Source organism: Pogona vitticeps, chromosome 2, assembly GCF_051106095.1.
Source record: "Pogona vitticeps strain Pit_001003342236 chromosome 2, PviZW2.1, whole genome shotgun sequence".
NCBI lineage: Eukaryota > Metazoa > Chordata > Lepidosauria > Squamata > Agamidae > Pogona > Pogona vitticeps.
In genome coordinates this window covers 2,993,124-3,015,142 of record NC_135784.1, presented here as the reverse complement: position 1 = coordinate 3,015,142, position 22,019 = coordinate 2,993,124, and the positions used below count along the sequence as shown (strand labels likewise).

The window sequence follows — 22,019 nt, the reverse complement described above, 5'->3', positions numbered from 1 at the left end:
ATCAAGGACTCACACTGGAGAGAAACCATATAAATGCATGAGATGTGGAAAGAGCTTTAGTGACAGTAGTTCCCTTAGGTCATATCAAAGGACTCACACTGGGGAGAAGCCACATAAATGAATGGAATATGGAAAGAGCTTTAGTGGCAGTAGTGCCCTTAGGTTACATCAAAGGCAAGGGGGAGAAACCACATAAATGCATGAAATGTGGAAAAACCTTTTGTCACAGTAGCGCCCTTAGGTTACATCAAAGGACTCCTACTGGGGAGAAACCACATAAATGCATGGAATGTGGAAAGAGCTTCAGTCAGAGTGGTCACTTTAAATTACTTCAAAGAACTCCCACTGGGGAACAACCACATAAATGTATGGAATGTTGAAAGAGCTTTAGTAACAGTTGTGTCCTCCGGTAAAGGTTCCCCTTGACAATTTTTGTCCAGTCGTGTTCGACTCTAGAGGGCGGTGCTCATCCTTGTTTCCCAGCCATAAAGCCAGTATTTGTCTGAAGACAATCTTCCATGGCCACATGTCTAGTGGGACTTAGACAGGGACCGCTGTTACCTTCCCAACGAGGTGGTCCCTATTTATCTGCTCATATTTGCATGCTTTCGAACCGCTAGGTTGGCTGGAGCTGGGACCAGCGACGGGCGCTCAGTCCGTCACATGGATTCTATCTTACAGCTGAAGATCTACAGACTTTACAGCACAGAAGCTTCTGCGGTTTAACTCGCAGCGTCACCACGTCCCAGTGTCCTTAGGTCACCTGAAAGAACTCACACTGGGGGGGAAACCACATAAATACATTGAATGTGGAAAGGGCTTTAGTCATTGTGATGCCCTTAGATTACATCAAAGGTTTCACACTCAGGAGAAACCATAGAAATGCATGGAATGTGGAAAGAACTTTATTAGGAGCTCCTGATAATTAAATAAGACATAAGAAGCTCATTCAGTTTTGTGCTGGTTTCCAGTGGAAAGATTAAGCAACCAAAAGCTGATTCAATGAGAAAAAATGGAGTGCATTTTGAAGTGCCACTTGTGATGTTTTTTACTTCTATCCTTATTTAACAGATAGATAGCACAAAATAGACGTGGAACTTTTTGCTTATAAAAATGAGAATAAGCATATATTGTTCTATGGAAGCTTTTACAAAATTAGTGTAAAAAGAGAAAAGGATGGATATTCTAAGGCTAACTGATCAAAGCAAGTAGCGAAGAGAGAGAAGGTGTGTAAGAAAGTCCTTCTCCGGCGGGGGGGGGGCGCAGGTGGTGAAGGCGGGAAAAAGACAAGGAGGCTCCTCGTGATTTTTATCAACATCATTTTTATTACAAACAGTTCGCAACTCGCGTGAATCAAAAGGATCTTGCAACAGGTGATCCGGCAACAAATTATATTTCTTAGGACAAACACTAGGTGGAACATCTGGATCCCCTAATAGGGAGCCGGCCCAAACTTCTCGCGGTCCATCATCTGCCTTATGGGCGCGCTCCTCACCGCGCACACCGTGCCGCAGCACGGGTGGCGGGCCCAATTGCCCTCCAAAGGCTTCTTCTGAAACTCCGGGCCAGGACGAATTACCCGCCGCCCACCTCCAGGGTAATTCAGGGGGAAAACCGATACCTTCCATTCGAGAGGTTCAATGCCTCTGCCCTTAGCCCTGGTGGTTAATGGATCTGGGATCAGTCCACCTCCTGTCATCAAGTTAGGGAATCCCGGTGTCGCATCAGTCCCTGGGCTTATTCCAAGAATGGGTTCCGTTTGCACCCCTCGGTGCCTAGGTCTCTCTGGGTTCAGATCCGTCCAAGTTCTCAAATCGCACGCGCTTCCCCCTTCCTTTATCTCCTCCCATATAATTAAATCTAACTCCTCCCCTCCTTCTTCTACAAGACACACCTCCTCAGCTTTTTCAGTCAGTATCTCCATTTGATCTAACTCTATTAACACCCCTTCCACACATCCTCCTTCCTCTACGTCTTCTTTCCCACCAGAGGACGGCACACTGCCTTCAGCTCCTTCACACGCCCCCCCTTCCGAGTGGGCCGTCCTCTTCTCCGCATCAGGTTCCCCACTGTCCTGTCGAGAAAAATAGTCCGCGTTAGAATGGGCCGCACCCTTCTTGTATTGCACCTGGAAAGAATAAGGTTGTAAGCTTAGATACCACCTCGTGAGCCTCGGATTAGTATCTTTCATGCGGTTGAGCCACTGTAAGGGAGCATGATCTGTTACTAGAAGAAAGGGGGCTCTGAATAAATAATACCGTAAAGCATGTATGGCCCACTTAACCGCCAAAGCCTCCTTCTCAATGGTGGCATATTTCCTTTCCCGATCGCTCAATTTCTTACTTAAATACATTATAGGATATTCTATCGCTCCCTTCCTTTGGGACAGTACCGCCCCCAAACCTCTGTCTGAAGCGTCTGTCTGTAAAATAAATGGAATAGAAAAATCAGGGGCAAAGCGGCTAGGTAAGGATGTCAACACCCCTTTTAACTCTTCGAAAGCTCTCTGTTCCATTGGGCCCCATTCTAGATGCCCTTTTTTTCTTTTCCAAGTTAGATCAGTAAGAGGTGATGCCACTTCTGCAAAATGAGGCACAAACTGTCTATAATACCCTGCTAGCCCTAGAAATTGTTGTACCTCCTTTTTATCACGCGGGACAGTCCAAGACACCACTTTGTCCACCTTATCCGAAACTGGTTGAATCTTCCCTCCTTCTACGCGGAATACTAGAAATTTAACTCCTTTCCTAGCTACTTTGCATTTAGAGGGATTGATCTTCAACCCCGCTTTCCCTATCTCTGTTAACACCCTTCTAAGGTGGTCCATATGTTCCTCCCAAGTTTTACTGTATACCAATATGTCATCGATATATGCTCCTGAGAAATCTTTCACCGGTTCCAATACCTGATCCATTAACCTCTGAAAGGTAGCGGCTGCTGCATGCAACCCAAAGGGCATTTTTTAAAAATGGAACAGCCCCTTTGGGGTGACAAATGCTGTTTTCACCCTATCTTCTTCACGTAACGGAATTTGCCAGTAACCTTTAGTGAGGTCTAGTGAGGTCAGGTAGACGGACCCTCCCAACCTTTCTAATAGATCATCCACCCTGGGCATCGGATAAGCATCGAATTTAGACATCTCATTAAGCCGTCTAAAATCGATGCACGCTCTTACCTGCCCATCTGGCTTGGGCACTAAAACAGGGTAGCTTCGCCACGGGCTACGGGAGGGCTCTATTACACCTAGTTTCTCCATCTCTTCTACCTCCGCGTTGATGGTGTCTCTAAGGTGATATGGCCATGTGCGGTCTCCCATTCTGGCCACCATGCCCGGGGGTGTATGTATCTCGTGTTGAATCAAATTGGTCTCACCTGGTATGCCCGAGAATACCTCTTCGAACTCCTTTTCCAACTTTCTCAAATCTCGTTGTTGATACTCCTCTAACATCTCATCCACCTCCAAGCACAAATCTTTATTTAGGCACATGCGTGCCTCCGGTCCAAATTCCTCTCCTACTTCTCCCCAAAGGGCCTCCCTTTCTTTCCACTCTTTCAATAAGTTAACGTGGAAGATCCCATTCTTCTTCGTCTTGTCTGGCATATATATTTCATAATCTACAGGGCCCACTTTCCTCACTACCTCATATGGGCCTTGCCACGTAGCAAACAGCTTAGCTTGTTCGGCATGCATTAGGAGCAAGACCTTTTAGCCTGGTTGAAATTCCCTAACTTTCACTTTCTGGTCATATCTCCTTTTCTGTCCTTCTTGGGCAGTTCTCAACTGATCTTTTGCAATGCCCAAGACGGTTCTCAAATGTTCTCTCATCTCCATCACATGTTGCACTGTAATATGGGCATCATCCTCCCCTTCTTCCCATTTGTCTTTCACCAAATCCAGAATGCCTCGAGGATTCCAACCATACATTAACTCAAAAGGAGAGAAACCCGTAGACGCTTGTGGCACCTCCCTAATGGCAAACATAAGTGGTGCTACTAACACATGCCACCTCTTAGGTTTTTCCATAACCAACTTTCTCAACATACCCTTGAGTGTTTTATTAAAACGCTCTAGTAAGCCATTGGTTTGCGGGTGATAGACGGCGGTATGGATTGGTTTGACCTCTAGGAGGCGCCACATCTCCCTTAAAGTGGTGCTCATAAAATTGGTTCCTTGGTCAGTTATGACTTCTTTAGGAAAACCGAGCCGTGAAAATATCAGCATTAGTTCTCGCACAATTACTTTGGCTGTTGTGGACCTCAGAGGTATAGCCTCTGGGTACCGGGTCGCATAATCTACCAGTACTAATATGTGGGTATGTCCCCCGGCTGACTTTACCAGCGGCCCTACTGTATCAAGGCCAATTCGTTGAAAGGGGTGATCCATAAGGGGCATCGGTATCAATTCTGCTCCTTTAGAGGGTCGTTTTTGGGTCTTTTGACATTGGGGACAGGTGGCACAATACTCCCTGACCTCTTTATCTATCTCTGGCCACCAAAACCTTTGTTTTATTCGCGCCCCCATTTTCTCCTCTGCCAAATGCCCAGCCAGGGGTATGTCATGGGCTAACTCCAATACTTTTCTGCGCCACTTCAGGGGTACCACCAGCTTCTTTTCTCCCTCTTTTTCCACTCTATACAACAGACCCCGGTCCAGCTCCCATCCCGTTTGCCCCTTTAACATGGTTCCCACCGGTTGCGCTGCCAACAACGGCTCCCGAAGTGATGCGTCGTCCTGCTGCATCAGCCTCATTTGTTCCCGTGACGTACCCTGCAAAAAATCGGACTGATCTTCAGCTTTCTCAAGTTCACCTTGCAAGCCCTCTTTGATCTTCCCCACATCTCGGGACCCAACCCAATCTCTCCCCAATAGCATTTCCCTTGATAACCCAGGTACCACTCCAATATTCATCCTTCTTTCGTCCTTTCCTACTTTCACCGTGGCCCATAAAGTCTGATATTTCTTTACATCCCCATGGATGCAGCGAACAGTCAATCCCTCCTGTTTTTTCTCTCCGGGTAAGTCCCGTACCAGCGTTTTAGCACATCCCGTGTCTATTAAGGCTTTTTTGCGCTCCCCATTCACCCACGCTTCCACCTCCCACCTTTCTGAAGATTCCGTTTTAGGGGGAGGGGGTCTGTCCGATAGTCCCACCCATGAACAATCAGCCCCCGGACAATTTTTTTTTACGTGGCCAGGAACCCCACAGGCGAAACAGATGGGGCGTCCTTCTTTGCTCTCGCGTACCCCAGCTCCCGGAGTGTAAATAGGGCGCCCATCCTTGCCCTCTCTCCATCCTGTCCCGGGAGCATAGATCCGTTGGTCTACTGTTACCGGGCGCACGGATTTAGGTCCAAATGGCTTGAATATTTTTCCTTTGGATTTCTGCATTCCGCTCTGCTCTGCAGCCGACCGCGCAATAAAGTTTGGAACCGAAAGCGAAGCCTCCCCGCCACGCGGTTTAGTTTTCTCCGCCCACAGGGTGTTTCCTTCCTTTGCAGCCTCGTCTGTCAAGCAGAAATCCTCCAATAGGGAAATCGCTTTTTCCAATGTCTTAGGGTTGTTGCGTTGGAGCCAGCTTTTCGCGCCGGTTCCTAGTGTTTGAACCAACTGCTCCAGGACGACCAGGTCTACTATTCTCTCGCTGTCTTCTCCGCTGGGCTTCAACCACCTTAGCGTATTCGCCCTCATTCGTTGGGCTATGGTGCGCGGGTGGGAGCCCGGCTTCCATTTGAGCTCCCTCAACCTCTTACGATAAGTCTCTTCTGTCAGGTTCAAAGTACACAATATTGCCTTTTTTACCAGTTCATATTGCGCGGCTTCTTGGGTACTCAAAGTGTCTACTACTTCTTGTAATAACCCCGTAAGGCATGGGATCAGAATAAGTGTCCATTGTTCTTTCAGCCATCCTGCTGCTACAGCCACCCTTTCAAAGGTATGCAAATACGCCTCGGGGTCATCAGAATTTGTCATCTGCATACGGATGGGGGCTGGTCCTGCTATCAAACCCCCTCTCACTGCTGCCGCCGGTCTCTCTACTTCCTCTTCCTCTGGCCCTTGCCTCCTTATTTGTCTAGCCATTAACATTTGCTGCTCCACTAAATTCTCTATCAACCTTGCTTGCCGGTCCATAGACTCACGCAGCTTCAGCCATTCCTCGTTTCCCGCCTTCTGCGCGGCCCCCGCCCCACGTTGGGCGCCAGTGTAAGAAAGTCCTTCTCCGGCGGGGGGGGCGCAGGTGGTGAAGGCAGGAAAAAGACAAGGAGGCTCCTCGTGATTTTTATCAACATCATTTTTATTACAAACAGTTCGCAACTCACGTGAATCAAAAGGATCTTGCAACAGGTGATCCGGCAACAAATTATATTTCTTAGGACAAACACTAGGTGGAACATCTGGATCCCCTAATAGGGAGCCGGCCCAAACTTCTCACGGTCCGTCATCTGCCTTATGGGCGCGCTCCTCACCGCGCACACCGTGCCGCAGCACGGGTGGCGGGCCCAATCGCCCTCCAAAGGCTTCTTCTGAAACTCCGGGCCAGGACGAATTACCCGCCGCCCACCTCCAGGGTAATTCAGGGGGAAAACCGATACCTTCCATTTGAGAGGTTCAATGCCTCTGCCCTTAGCCCTGGTGGTTAATGGATCTGGGAGCAGTCCACCTCCTGTCATCAAGTTAGGGAATCCCGGTGTCGCATCAGTCCCTGGGCTTATTCCAAGAATGGGTTCCGTTTGCACCCCTCGGTGCCTAGGTCTCTCTGGGTTCAGATCCGTCCAAGTTCTCAAATCGCACGCGCTTCCCCCTTCCTTTATCTCCTCCCATATAATTAAATCTAACTCCTCCCCTCCTTCTTCTACAAGACACACCTCCTCAGCTTTTTCAGTCAGTATCTCCGTTTGATCTAACTCTATTAACACCCCTTCCACACATCCTCCTTCCTCTACATCTTCTTTCCCACCAGAGGACGGCACACTGCCTTCAGCTCCTTCACAAGGTGTCATTTGTTTTAGAAGGCTTTATCCTCCTAAATAATAGTAATTGAATTTTAAAGAGGGTGCCAATGAGTTTGTATTACTTAATTTTTGTAAACAAACAAACAAACAAACAAACAGAAATGAATGGAGAAACATAGATATTTGGTTTCATGATGCTGGGTGAAAGTCCTTGGAAGAGCAGAAAGATAACAGTGTGGTAATGACAGCCACCAATGGATTTTACAAACGGCTGAGTGAGAACAAAATTTTCTGTTTCTTATAGCCAAATAGTGCTTTTTTACTTTGTATATGTTTATTTTTAAAATTTTAATATTATTGCATTTCTTTCATTGAAAATAATAAGAGTTTTTTTTATTTTTATCATTGTATTCTTAGGAAGTTTGAAGTGTTCTGATGATGTACCAGATGAGCGGGATATAAATAAAATAAATAAAATAAATAAATAAATAAATAAATAAATATTCTGTCTTTCTGGATTATGAGCACCAGTGCTTTAATGTGTTTGGATTTTAGATTCAAAGATGCCTTAATTTTTCCCTATTATCCAAATTTAAGTTGCTGCATCTTTTTACATGGTGCAAGGATGTATTTTAAGTAAGCCTACAGCTTCTGCGTAACTGTATGATTGGATTTAAAGATCTCTACCAACAGTTTTTTTCTCTCACGCGTGTAAGAGTGGCTTACTTTTTTTTCATTTAGTGTATTTAAGTATGGAATCTAAAATAATGTAAATAAATGAACTTGTACACAATTAACAAGTTTTGGAATTGCCTGGAATCACTGCAACAATGAAAAGACTTCCTATGGGATACCCAGATGAGCTTCAAACACCTTGTCACTGGTTGTCTATGTGAGGGAGAAAGTCAGGCTGAACCCATCCTGACCGGAGTGCTGTCCTTTCCTGAGAAGAGGAGGGAAAAGCCCATGGAGCCCCAGAGACAGAACATATGACCTGTCAGAGTAGTGACACCTCCTTGGGGAGAACAGAAAGCTAGAGAGATAAGAAGGGTCACAGAGAAAACCAGGAGGATAGAGATAGTTCCGGGTGTAGAATCAAAGGTTTAGGCCAATGAAGGGATGGGAGAGTTTGGAAATAAAGAGCCAGGGGTGCCTAAGGTGGAAGTTCCAGTGAGGGAAGCAGAAGGTCCATCAGAGGTAAGGATCCACTAGGTAAAGGAATATTAGGGTAGCAGCAGAGGGGCAGGAGAAAAAGAAAGGAATAAGAGGAGGAGGGAAGAGAACTATATCTTGGGGAACCATCATGAAGGGAGACAGCGGAAGCTGGAGAGGTAGAAGGGCAAAAGGAGAAGATATTACCACAAGGCGGGGAGTGGGTATGAATGGAGAATCCCTGGAAGAAAGAGTGAGAGAATTTGATGATACCTCATGAGAGGCAAAAAGGAGACAGAAGTAAGACGGGAGAAACCCTCCTATTGGGGAGAGAAAGAGGTGAGAAAGTGGAGGAGAAAGATCAGGGAGGAGAGAGGCACGCTAGCTGAAGAGCGAAAGGGAGAGATGGACCAACTTCTCAGAGAGGGCTTTTGGCAGGACCCCGGTGGGCCAGTTGTCTTCCAGTGGTGACAACATTGATGAACTGTAGAATCTCCTTGAGGGGCTCACGGCGCCCTTCAGGGGACCAGCCTGCCTCCCCCACCCTCAGCCCCACACCCAGCAAAGGCCTTCTGTTGGCCACAGCTGGGCAGAAAGATTTCTCAAGATGCCCACACAGTTGGAGACCCCCTTCCAGTCAGATGGACTGGGAAGAACAGGCACAACTTGACCACAAGATGCAGTGATCGCTTGTATGGTTGCAAGGAAATAAATTCAGAGCGGTTAGGTTGTAAACTGACCAATACCACTTGTTGTGGAACATGATCCACAGGCTACCACCCAGTTGCTTAGTATAGAGTATGACCATTGAATTAACTGGGATTTAGGGACTCAACTCCTTCATATCTACTGATTGAAAGGCAGCTTCTCTCGGTGCTTTGCTCTGCTACATTTAGAGAAGGCATTTAGAGAAGGCTTGTCAGAGGAATTTTTGGATGAGCTGAATTACTGAATTCCTCAGGGATTCAAGGCGCCTCCTCTAGTGCACTTTACTACACTAAGGAACAGGATTTTGGACTGGGAGTGCGACCACCTGCCCGCCCTCCCTTCTGATGGGTTTCCCTCTGGGGCTGCTGGCTGATCACTGCCTGGACCAAATGCGAGGGCCAGAAAGATGACCTTCGTTCTCATCCACCTTCAGTGCTTTTCCGGTATTCCCATCCACGGAGCCATCCTGAACGTCCTAGCCCAGGATCCTGTTCCATTTACTTCAGACAGGTAATCATTTTCTCCATTCAGGAAGGTGTGTGTCCATTGCATGGCTTGTGGCACATCCGGTTCTGCAACCAGGTGTACAAGAGACACCCCTACCTTTGGGTAGAGTGGGCGGCATATAAATTAAATAAATAAATAAATAAAATAAGATACTGGCCTTCAACTAGCCTTCCTCCTCGTCCCTTCCAGGTTCTTACCAGGCTTCTCTACAGCTGGGTCAGGATCCCTGAGCAGGCTGTCGTGCTCCACTGTGCAAAGATATTGGTTGCGTTCCTCAGGGTCAGACTCCCTCCTTTCTTCCACCACGTGACATCAATTGCCTTGGGGTGGAAACCGTGAATGTGGCCGATGAGGAGTTCTTAAAAATGAGCAGCTACTAAATTCGCCAGCCCCTTCCCCTTCTCAGTTGAAATCCCAAAGCAGGCCCTGAGGGAAAACATCTCTCCCTTTGTCCAGGTTACCTGTCTGTCATGGGTTTGGAGGGAAAGTTCCATCCTATGGGGAGTGGAAGGCGGGACATCAGGAGGAGGGGCTGTACTGTATATATATGTGGAGCTTGTGTGGAGAAGTTTAGAAGCTGAAGGAGAGCTGAGAGAAGAAGCTGGTGTGGGAGTCTGTGTGTCAGACAGGGTACTACTGTGTGTCAGTCAGTACCAACCTGATAGGTTCAGGTGTCTGTATGGGTAGCCAGAACTGATAGGTTCAGGGTCTGTGCTTTATTTAAAGGTGTTCTGTGTGAACCAAACTGGTGTATGTATGATTGAGACTAAGCCACGTTACTGTATCTTATTCACTTGATCATTTTATTTTTCCCTGTGTGTTATTTAAATAAACCTTATTCCTTTATTTGTTAAAAATCCATCCCTGGTCTGTGTGACTTCTTATAGGGAATGGTTGGTGGCAGCTTAGTGAAAGTGTGGCATCCTCCAGTAGGTCTGGGTTTGTCACACTTACCAGGCTTCTCTACAGCTGGGTCAGGATCCCTGAGCAGGCTGTTGTGCTCCACTGTGCAAAGATATTGGTTGCGTTCCTCAGGGTCAGACTCCCTCCTTTCTTCCACCACGTGACATCAATTGCCTTGGGGTGGAAACTGTGAATGTGGCCGATGAGGAGTTCTTAAAAATGAGCAGCTACTAAATTCACCAGCCCCTTCCCCTTCTCAGTTGAAATCCCAAAGCAGGCCCTGAGGGAAAACTCATCTCTCCCTTTGTCCAGGTTTGGAGACCTTCCTGCAAGATGGCCAGTCTCAGGCCACCTGGACAGGAGCTGGATTCCATCCTGTCCCCTTTTGTGCAGGCTGGCTTTTGCTGCCTTTCAGAGCAGGGCCCCTAAATCAGGCAGGAGATGGCTGGGGTTGGAGGGGAGGCAGGCCTTCTTTTGAGTTTATGGGGGCTTATTGAGTGAGGGCAAGATCCAGGGAGAGGGTCTGCTTAGCGTGATCTTGTGATGACCTTCTATCCACTAGGACATTTTGGAAACCAATAGGAAGCCATCAGTCTTCAGGACAGCTCTAATAATACGGCCTTCCTCTCTGCTGAGGGGGTACCATTCTGCAGAATCCAAATTTCAGTAGGAGAGGATCTGATCATGACAAGGGGAGGGACTCGAGATTCACAATCTTCAAATCATCCTCTCGCTGGCCCGGCATGGGACACCAGGTCTGCACAGTGACCTGCCCCACGCGTGGGCCTGGTGGAATGTAGGGACAGGCCCAAGACCGCCGAGGCATTGATCAGCACCCGTGCCTCTGCATGCATGTGTGAAGTCTCAGGCATTTCAACAAAACGTTTCCGTTTAGTCATTTAGTCATGTCCGACTGTTCGTGACCCCATGAGCACGCCAGGCCGTCCTCTCTTCCATTGCCTCTCGGAGTTGTGTCAGATTCATTATGGTTGCTTCGATGACACTGTCCAACCATCTCATCCTCTGTCGTCCCCATCTCCTCTTGCCCTCACACTTTCTGGACATCAGGGTGTTTTCCAGGGAATCCTCTCTTCTCATGAGATGGCCACAGCTTCAGGATCTTTCCTTCCAGGGAGCGCACAGGATTGATATCCTCTAGAATTGATAAGTTTGTTCTCCTTGCAGTCCAGGGGACTCTCAAGAGCCTCCTCCAGCACCACAATTCAAAGGCATCAGTTCTTTGGTGGTCAGCTTTCTTTATGGTCCAGCTGTCACTTCCATACATCACTACTGGAAAAACCATAGCTTTGACTATCCACACCTTTGTCGGCAAGGTGATGTCTCTGCTTTTTAAGATGCAGCAGGCGTCTTTTAATTTCGTGGCTGCTGTCTTCATCTGCAATGATCATGGAGCCCAAGAAAGTAAAATCTGTCACTGCCTCCATATCTTCCCCTTCTATTTCCCAGGAGGTGATGGGGCAGTGGCCATGATCTTAGTTTTTTTGATGTTGAGTTTCAGATCATTTTTTGCAGTATCCTCTTTCACCCTCATTACAAGGTTTCTTAGTTCCTCCTAACTAAACTGAACCAAGCCAGTTATTAAAATCAGATTTGAAGAAATTTCCTACATATAAACAGGGAGATTGTCCTGAAAACTTCCTTAAAATCTTTGAACGAAGTTGTGCTGATTTTTCTGTGAGGGAAACAGAGAAAATGATAATTTTGAGGTCTCTCCTGAGTGGAAAAATGGCTGATGTGTATGCTGATATGCCAGTTGAGATCAGTAAAGATTATTCAGAGTTCAAAAAAATGGTTTACAATCGATTTGGCATTAATTCAGAACATCTTAGGCTGAAGTTCAGAAAACTTACTAAAAAATCAGATGAATCTTATACCCAACTTGGTTTTAACTTAGAAAAGTGTTTAGATCGGTGGCTTGAACAGGAGAATGTAAAAACTTTTCAGGAATTGAAAAATGTTGTGGGCCTGGAGCAGTTTTATTCCTTACTCCATGGGGAACTTAAATTTTTAGTTCAAGAACGGAAACCAACTGACGTTAGAAACACTGCTCAAATAGCTGATTTTATTTCTCAAATAAGGGGTCCTAGTTGTTATGAGGGGAGAGGTGTGAGGAAAACATGGACAGAGACAGACTAAAGTAGGCGGCCATTTTAGTGTAAAGCCCTCAGAACAGGACCAGCACAGCAAACAAGTTTTGGAGGGAAAAGAGAAACTTGAAAGATTTGATGGGAAAAGCGCATGGGGGTAGAGAATCTGCTTCATTTGCAAAAAGAAAGGCCACATTGCTGCACAATGTTTTAATACAAGGCAAAATAAAGAAATTCCACCTCAGAAAGTTAATGTAAAAGAAGCAAAGGCTGTATTTTGTGTTCAGAGTAAACCTCAAGCTTCTTCTAATGAAAGTTCTGTTACCATGGAAACCCAGGCAGAGGCAGTTAGGAGCTCTGAATTGGATACATTGAAGGAGCTACCTCTCGCTGAAGTTGTCCACTGTTATTACATAGAGACCAATTGTGCTATATTGGAATCTGCTGGGGACAGGATAAAAGTTTTTGAAAATGACTATACTGCTTTGAGAGACACCTGTTCTCAAATTTCTATTTGCCACTCAGACATAGTACCACAAAGTTGTATGATTGCTGACCAGACTCTATCTGTGAAAGGGATTGGGTCAGAACTAGTTTCATTACCTGTAGCTGATTTGAAAATTGAATATCAAGGTTGGAAGGGATTGTGGAGAGTGGGGGTGTCTCCTGAGATTCCTACCACTTTTCTTATTGGTAATGACTTAACAAAGCATGTCAAGGGTGCCCTGGTGGTAACACATTTACAATCAGTACAAAGTGAAGCCAGTAATGAGACAGACTCTCAAGAGCCAGAGAAATTTGTAACACAACCTGAGGCATTCTCAGTTGAAATACCTCAGAAAAGCCTCTTTGTCAAGGAACAAACAGCAGACCCCACCTTAAAAGACTGTTTTGGAAAGGTGACTGATAAAGAATTATCACCTGAGTGCCCTGAACGTTTTATTATTAAGGGTGGTTTACTTTATAGGGAAAAACTGAATAATATTTCAAAAGGGGGGCCTGAAGTTAAGAGACAGCTGGTGGTGCCTGAGAAATATCGCCCTATGATTCTGGAAAAGGGGCATGCAGACATTTTCTCAGCTCATATGGGGATAAACAAGACCAAACAAAGAATAGCCCAAAACTTTTACTGGCCTGATATGGGTAAACATATTAAGAGTTTCTGTCAAAGATGCCATATTTGTCAGAGACAGGGCTCTAACTGTGATAAAACTAGAGCAAAGCTATGCCCATTACCAGTGATTTCAACTCCTTTTACACATCTAGGGATGGATATCATAGGTCCATTGCCCAACGCCACTAAGCGGGGGAACAGATTTATTTTAACTATAGTAGACCATGCAACGAGATATCCAGAAGCGATCCCATTACGTAATATAGAGACCCAGACTGTAGCAGAAGCCTTAGTAAATTACATGAGTAGGATGGGTTTTCCTTCTGAGATAATCACAGATTTAGGAACCTCTCATACATCCAAACTTATGAAAAGGTTAGGCAGGGGGGTCGTTCACATCAATGCCCTGAAGCCTTATTACAGAGAGACCAACCATATGCAGTTTGCAATAGAAGTGGCTGATAAGGAGGAACATGGGTTGCCCTTCAGGGAAGGGAGGGGCCCACAAAAGTTCAATCCACAAGAAGTGCAGATCAGCCCTGCTCTATCCAGAGAACAGCAGAATAGTTGTAGAACGCTGGTTACAAAACCTCAAGAAGTGTTCTCAAACAAACCTGGTGTTGACAAGGGAGTGCTACCCAGGAATGACACAGGGAATGCTTCTCAGTCTGTAACACCATATAGAGTAACCGGTTATTACTTTGACAATATTCGCAAAGAGCTAGACGACATGCTGAACGATCAAATTATTGTACACTCATCTAGCGCTTGGTTAGCCCCTGTAATTTTAGTAGACAAGCCGGACGGCAGTGTGAGGTTCTGCGTAGATTACAGAAAGCTAAACGCAGTAACCAAACCTGATGCATATCCTATGCCCAGGCTTGATGACCTCTTAGAAACCATTGGGGGGTGTAGGTACATTTCTTGCTTATTTATTTATTTGATTTTTACCCCGCCCCTCTAGACCATGTCTACTCGGGGCGGCTTACAAAATAAAACAATACAGTATAAAAATATATAAAATCATAAAAATTACAACTACAGTTTCAATTTAAAACAATTAATTTAAAGAGGATTACCAAGATGGAATAGCAAAGAAAAAGAAAAAGAGAAAGACTTAATTGACTGGAGGGAAGGCCTGCTTAAATAACCAAGTTTTAAACTGGCTTTTAAAAACACCCAGTGAGGGTGCCAGCCGAATTTCTGTTGGAAGGGCGTTCCACAGCCGAGGAGCCACCGCCGAGAAGGCCCGGTTTCTTGTTTTTTCCTTCCGGGCCTCTCTCGGCGTCAGACCCCTCAGCCGCCCCTGCTGGCTATGTCTGGTGATTCGGGTAGATCTGGGTGGGAGAAGACGGTCTGCCAAATATTGAGGTCCCAAACCGTTTAGGGCTTTATAAGTGATCATTAGCACTTTGAAGTCAACGCGGAAACGGATGGGTAACCAGTGCAAAGCAGCCAGGGTGGGGGAGATATGCTGGTGTTTTCTCACCCCACTAAGGAGCCTGGCTGCTGCATTCTGGACCATCTGAAGTTTCCGCGTCAGCCTCAAAGGCAGCCCCACGTAGAGTGCATTACAATGGTCTAATCTCGAGATTACGAGCGCATGGACTAGAGTAGTGAGGGCCCCCCGATCAAGATATGGTCGCAGCTGGGCAATCTGCCATAGATGAAAATAGGCGGAGCGGACCACGGACGCCACCTGGGTTTCCATGGTAAGCGCCGGGTCCAGATGTATTCCCAAGCTGCGGACCTCACTCTTTGCGGCAAGGGTCGTCCCTCCAAAGGAGAGGGAGTCACCTATGCCGCTGACGGAAGGGCCACCCACCCTCAAGACCTCTGTCTTGTCCGGGTTCAGCCTCAGTCCATTTGACTGCATCCATTCCAGTACAGTGTCCAGGCAGCACTGAAGGGACAGGACGGCATCCACTGAAGTTGGTGTAAAGGAGATGTAGAGCTGTGTGTCATCAGCGTACTGATGACACGATGCCCCATACCCCCTGATGACCCCGCCCAGCGGCCTCATATAGATATTAAACAGCATTGGGGAGATGATCGACCCCTGTGGAACCCCACAATTGAGATTCCACGGGGCCGAGACTCTCTCCCCAAGCTGTACTCTCTGGGGGCGGTCCTCCAGGAAGGAGCGGAGCCAGGCAAGTGCCAGGCCACCGACTCCCAACTCGGAGAGCCTCCCCAGGAGGATACCGTGGTCGACGGTATCAAAGGCAGCTGAGATGTCGAGGAGGACCAACAAGGACATGTTGCCCCCATCGGCCTCCCTCAACAGGTCATCCAACAGTGCGACCAGTGCCGTCTCTGTACCATAGCGCGGCCTGAAGCCCGACTGAAATGGGTCCAGAGCATTGGTTTCGTCCAAGAGCGCCTGGAGCTGATCTGCCACCACCCTCTCAACCACTTTGCTGAGGAAGGAAACATTGGCGACGGGCCTATAATTGCCAATTTCATCCACCGCCAAATTTGGTTTCTTCCTAATGGGCCTAATGAGTGTCTCCTTGAGGGCGAGGGGAACCTTGCCCTCCTGGAGAGACCCATTAATTATTGCAGTGGCCCATTCAGTTGTTACCGGCCTGGCTGCTTTGATTAGCCAGGCCGGGCAAGGGTCGAGAGAAGAGGTGGTGGCCCGACAGCGATCAAGCGCCTTGCCTACCAAATCTGGTGTTACAGGCTGAAAGGAGTCGAGAATAACCGGGCAGGACGGAGCGCTGGACATCTCTGCTCGATCCATTGTATTTAAAAAAGGAGAAAGGTCAAGGCGGATGGCCTCCACTTTGGATTTAAAAAATGCTGCCAATTGGTCAGGTGAGATGCTAGTGGGAGGCCCTTCACCCTGACCAATTCCGGATAGATCGCGAACTATACGGAAAAGTTCCGCCTGCTGGTTGGAAGCTTCGCTTATCCGGTCAGCGAGGTAAGATCTTCTAGAAGCCTTTACCTTGTCTAGGTAACTGTTAGTTGCGATCCTGACAGCTATCTTACTATAGTCCGTCGGTTTCTTTCTCCAAGCGCACTCTAGCTGTCTCCTTATTCGCTTCATCGCTCGTAGATCCTGACTATACCAGGGTCCTGGCCGAGCTCTGCTTCTGAGAGGGCGTTTGGGTGCGATCGTGTCAACAGCCCTAGTAGCGGCAGAGAACCAACCATCGACCAGAGCTTCGACAGGAGCGCCAGACAGTTCTGCTGGAATCCCTCTCATGGTATCCTGAAAACCAATTGGATCCAGTAACCTTCGAGGGTGGACCATCAAAATAGATCCATGCTCCCTCCGAGGGGAGAGCACCATTGTGAGGTTACATTTTATTAGGTAATGGTCTGACCATGACAAGGGGACTGACACAAGGTCAGTCACCATCAGACCACGCTCATTACACTCGGTGGAAAAAACCAAGTCGAGCATATGGCCACCCATGTGCGTGGGGCCGTTGACATGTTGGGATAAGTTCAAGGAAGCCATGGTTTCCAGGAACTCAAGAGCTGGACCGGATACCTCCGCCTCCGCATGGATGTTGAAGTCACCCAGGACCAGAAGTCTCGGGGACTCCAACAGTGCCGCGGAGACGAAGTCTGCCAGCTCCGGTAGGGAGGTGGCTGGGTCACGGGGAGCGCGGTAACCCAGCAAGATCCCAATACCATCCCTAGCCCCAATCCGCACATGAAGGGCCTCCAGACCTGGCTTCAGGACCGAGGAGCGCCTAGTAACCTCTAATGATTTTCTATAAACAATGGCAACTCCTCCCCCCCGCCCCTCCAGTCTGCCCTGGTGCTGGACTGCATAACCTGGAGGGCAGGAAAGGGTCAGAGGAACCCCTCCTTCCCCACCCATCCAGGTCTCAGTTATGCACGCCAGGTCTGCATCCTCGTCCAGAATAAGGTCTTGAATAAGCTGGGATTTATTGGATACAGACCTGGCATTCAACAGGACCAGGCTCAGAGTAGAGGGCCAGCTAGACTGCCTACCTCGATACTGGCAGTTGGTCACAGTGTCAGAACAGTGAACAGCCTTCAAACATCTGTTCACTGTTCTTCTAACACGAGTAGGCACTGTGCCAGCGCCGTATCTCCCTCTCCCCGTAATCACACTTTGATGTTGGAGCCCTCGCTGGGGGGGCAGGCCCTCCTCTCCATGTCAAATAGAAATAAACTAAATACAGTAAAAAAAATAAACAAGTAATACTTAAGTGAACATTAACATAAAATCAAATAATTAACAATATTTAAAATTAATCAACTATACAACTAAATAATCAGTGAGATAATAAAAAGGGAAAATATATATATATACATATATATACATATATACACACACATACACATATACATATATGTACACATATATACACACACACACATATATATATATATACACACATACATACACATATACATACATATATACATGCTATAGACAAAATAAGCCCAAGTTTCTCCCAAACACAATTGAACCTGTCCCACCACACACTGGCCGCAGATCTTCTTTCCCTCAGGGAGGCTGTTGGAGATAGTTTTGAGTTTATGGGGGCGAAGGCCCCAAGCCGAGCAGTCAAAAGTAGAGGCAAAACAAGCAATAAAATCTGAAGGAGGGGGAGCTGATGGAGAGCTGCTGGAAACATGGCAGTGGGGGGACAGTCAGAGAATTCCCCCTTAAGCATTCCAGGGTCCTCTGTTGGAAAGGCACCTCCCTTGGCCATAGGTATTGATGACTCCCAGTTCCAGACAGCCCCCCAGAAAAGTTCGCAAAAGAGTCACCACCACAAGCTGGCACCAGCTTCACTTGTCCTCAGCCAGCCTCTCAGTCCCCGACTCCAAGCTCACCACACCTCCTCCAGCAGGCATCCACAGTCTCTCCAGGGCTTCACCATCCAGGCAGGTGGGGTCCTCTGCACCTCTCCACACTGGGCTCGTCTCCGAGATCCCAGCGCCAGGCCACCAAGACAAAGAGGACCCTTCAGCTCTTCCAACCCTGCAGCAGAAAAGGAAGCTCCCACAACGCCAAGCTCCACCTCACTACAAACAGGTTGGCTGCCTCGGCCCTGATCTTCCGACTCGCACCAGCAACCTCCCACTGCAATGTATGTAATTAAAGAAAATGAATTCCTTCAATTATTGTGCTGGAAAACAATCCTTTTCTTTCCAGGCAACTCACTGCACTCCAGACTGCCTGCCTGTTTCCATAACGGCTGCAGCCGCGGTGGCGTTGTTGTTGTTCTTCTTACTCCCAGTGATAGTGGAACAGCAACAATTGTAACGTTTGTTATTGTTGCAGCAGAGATAAAATAAAAAGCAGCTGCAAGAGAGGGGAGGCATGGAACCTAAAATAAACAAACAAACAAACAAAAAAGCGGAGAGAAAGAAACCAGAGAGAAAAAGAAAAAGAAAAACGCCGACCCAGCAGGAGGAAAAACACAGCGTCCTGCTATCGGGTCGCCATCTTGGTAATCTAGTTTAGACCTAACTAAAGGTTTTTGGCAGGTGAGAATTGATCCTAAGGACCAAGAGAAGACTGCATTTTGTAGTCCATTTGGCCTGTTTGAATTTCGAGTCCTTAGTTTTGGATTGTGAAATTCACCAGCAACATTTCAAAGGCTCATGGACCATACTCTGAAAGGGCTTAGTGACTTCACAGTAGCTTATATCGATGACATAGGGGTCTTTAGCAACACCTGGCAAGATCACCTACATCATCTAGAATTAGTGCTACAAAGATTGAAAGATGCTGGCTTAACTGTTAAAGCTAGTAAGTGTCAGCTAGGTAACTCAGAGATGAAGTACCTAGGTCACATAGTGGGAGGAGGCCTAATCAAACCTTTAGAGGCCAAGGTAGAAGCAATCCTGAATTGGCCCAGACCTACCACTAAAAAGAAAGTGAGGTCCTTTTTAGGTCTGGCAGGGTATTACAGAAAGTTTATACCCGGTTTCAGTGAGATTGCTGCACCTTTATCAGACCTGACAAAGAAGCAGAGCAGCAACAGCGTTTCCTGGTCGGAAGAGTGTGAGATGGCGTTTGGACGGCTGAAAGATGCTCTAACCAACCATCCAGTGCTGCATGCTCTTGACTTCAACAGAGAGCTCATCATCTACACAGATGCGTCTAATGCCGGTGTGGGAGCGGTACTGTGCCAACAGGATGACAGCGGAGACCAACATCCAGTGGCGTACCTGAGCAAGAAGTTGCTTCCCAGGGAGAAGAATCTTTCTACCATCGAGAAAGAATGTTTGGTGATCATCTTCGCGATCCGGAAGTTGAAGGCTTACATCTGGGGTCGACATTTTACCTTGTGCACTGATCACTCACCTCTATCGTGGTTGCGGACTATGAAATCACAGAACAGTAAACTGATGAGGTGGGCGCTTCTTTTGCAGGACTATGATTTTGAGGTTAAGGTGGTCAGAGGGACTATAAATTGTGTGGCTGACGCCTTATCCAGAAGACCGGAAGACGACATCTAAAGAACTTATGGACTCTGTATATAGTATATAGCAATGTAAAATGTTTGAACAGTTATGTGTTGTGTTATGATAAATGTTATGCATTGCATGGTTTTATTTACCTGTATGGCAGAAGTGTAAGTATATTTGAATACTGTAGTTATATTAAACTGTGTTGATAAATGAAATGCTTGATGTTGGTTGCAGTTGTTTTGGGGAAAAAGCACCTTAGCTTTCCCCTACAAAACAACTTATTAAAGGGGGAAGGTATGTGACGTATGCCATGACGTCACCTGCCTGTCTTGACTAAGGCTGGAGTTTCCTGGCCTATGGCAGGGCAGGAGGTGGGTCTTAAAGGGGTGGAGTTTGTGTATATAAGGGGGGTGTGCAAAGAGGGAAAAGGGTTGTTGTTGTTGGGGAATTAGAGAGTTGGAGAGTGAGAGGGTTAGATATAGGTTAGGTAATTGAGTAATTGAGTGTTAAATAACAAAGAACTGCAGGGTTAAGGTCTGAGAAATATAGTGTGACAAGTGATTCGTTTACTCAGTGATTTCCATCTTAGGTTTGTATTCAATAAATCATCATTTTAATTTTTAAATCCATACTAAGTCTGAAGTGTCAGGTTTATGTGTGGTTGGTGGCAGCGAAGTGTGTGTGTGTGTGAAGGATCGTGACCTGTCATCTCTTGTGGTGACGTAGGAGGAGGTGGGAGTCGCGACACCTATCAATTCTAAAGGAAATCAACCCTGAGTGCTCATTGGAAGGACAGATCCTGAAGCTGAGGCTCCAGTACTTTGGCCATCTCATGAGAAGACTCCTTGGAAAAGACTTTGATGTTGGGAAAGTGTGAAGGCAAGAGGAGAAGGGGAGGACCGAGGATGAGATGGTTGGACAGTGTCACCAAAGCAACCAACATGAATTTGACACAACTCCGGGAGGCGGTGGAGGATAGGAGGGCCTGGTGTGCTCTGGTCCATGGGGTCACGAAGAGACACAACTAAACGACTGAACAAACAAACAAAGTTTAATGTGTCACTCCCCCCCAGAAGTAACTTCATAACTACTAGTTACATTAGTTGTTACCCAAAAGTAATGAATTACAGATGATGGCTTGCTTCCGAATTCTTTGTCCTAGATGAGAGCAAAGGTGCTGTGTACAGTTGGGCGTTTATGTTTACACGGAAACTTTTACTCCTGAGGAATTAAACCAGAAAGGGCTGAGTTGTGCAGGGAGGGAGCTGCCTTCAAGAGGGGTTTCTACCAATAGAGAGACATTTGGGCCAGACAAGGAGGGCACACAGGAAGAAAGGAACATGTGGATGGCGCAGCGCCTTTGCTCTTGAGCGCAACCAAATGAAGCTCATCCGGCTGCAGAAAGCAAGAGACCCTTGCAAGAGAGAAGCAGGAGTCAAGGCCACCTGAAAATCAACCCTTGTGGTTGCCTTTCAGGCCAAAGTCTCTAAACGAAGAGAAAGGAAGGAAGGAATTACGATGCAGAGTAGACCAGCTTCCCCTTTCTGTTCCAGAACTGTGCAGATTTCTTCTTCGTCTTCTTCTTCTTCTTCTTTAAAGGCAGGACACTCAAACTGTTCAGTGAGACAAAAGACCATCGTCCGTGGGTCACTCTGGAGAACTGCCAGCCCTGCCCTATGGAGTGGAACACATTTCATTGTGCATTGATCATGTTTCAAAATCACAAGTGGTACATAGTAGAATCCCACAAATACCTCTGATTTCTTCTCTTTTGGTCCTAGGAATAACCAGGAGAGATCGACTCTGTCTCCCCTCCTCCTCACTGGGAGGGAAGAGAAGAACCCAAAGGATCCCTCTGGAGAGATCCCGGGAAGAAGGAAGAGTAAAGGCTTTCCTTCTGGAGGGCTGCCTTCTTACATATGGCGGGGCAGAGAATGGAGCAGTGGTTGAAGGAAAACAGCTGGGAGGGAGGGGCCTTTTGTAAACCAGACGGCTCTGAATAGCACATCCAGGAGTGAGCCCCACCCATTGGGAAGCCTCTTCCTTGCAGTCAGGAGAGCTGGCTAGAGGATCCTCTCCTGGGGGGGGAGAGATCTCCTTTCCATCTCTGCCCCAAACCTGTGGCCTTCCTGGGCCTCTTTCTCTTTCTGCCTTGCTTT

The 22,019-nt window shown here is 47.0% G+C and overlaps 1 protein-coding gene across 1 annotated transcript in view; it reads left to right on the top strand.

Annotated features, from left to right (window-relative positions):
* The window catches only part of LOC140703802 (uncharacterized), a 48,665-nt gene extending 28,174 nt beyond the window's left edge, over window positions 1-20,491 (top strand). Inside the window, 1 exon segment of the mRNA XM_078386951.1 lies at window positions 3-20,491. Coding sequence (XP_078243077.1) covers window positions 3-121 — 119 coding nt within the window. The 3' untranslated portion in view covers window positions 122-20,491.
* The last annotated feature ends 1,528 nt before the right edge of the window (window positions 20,492-22,019 follow it).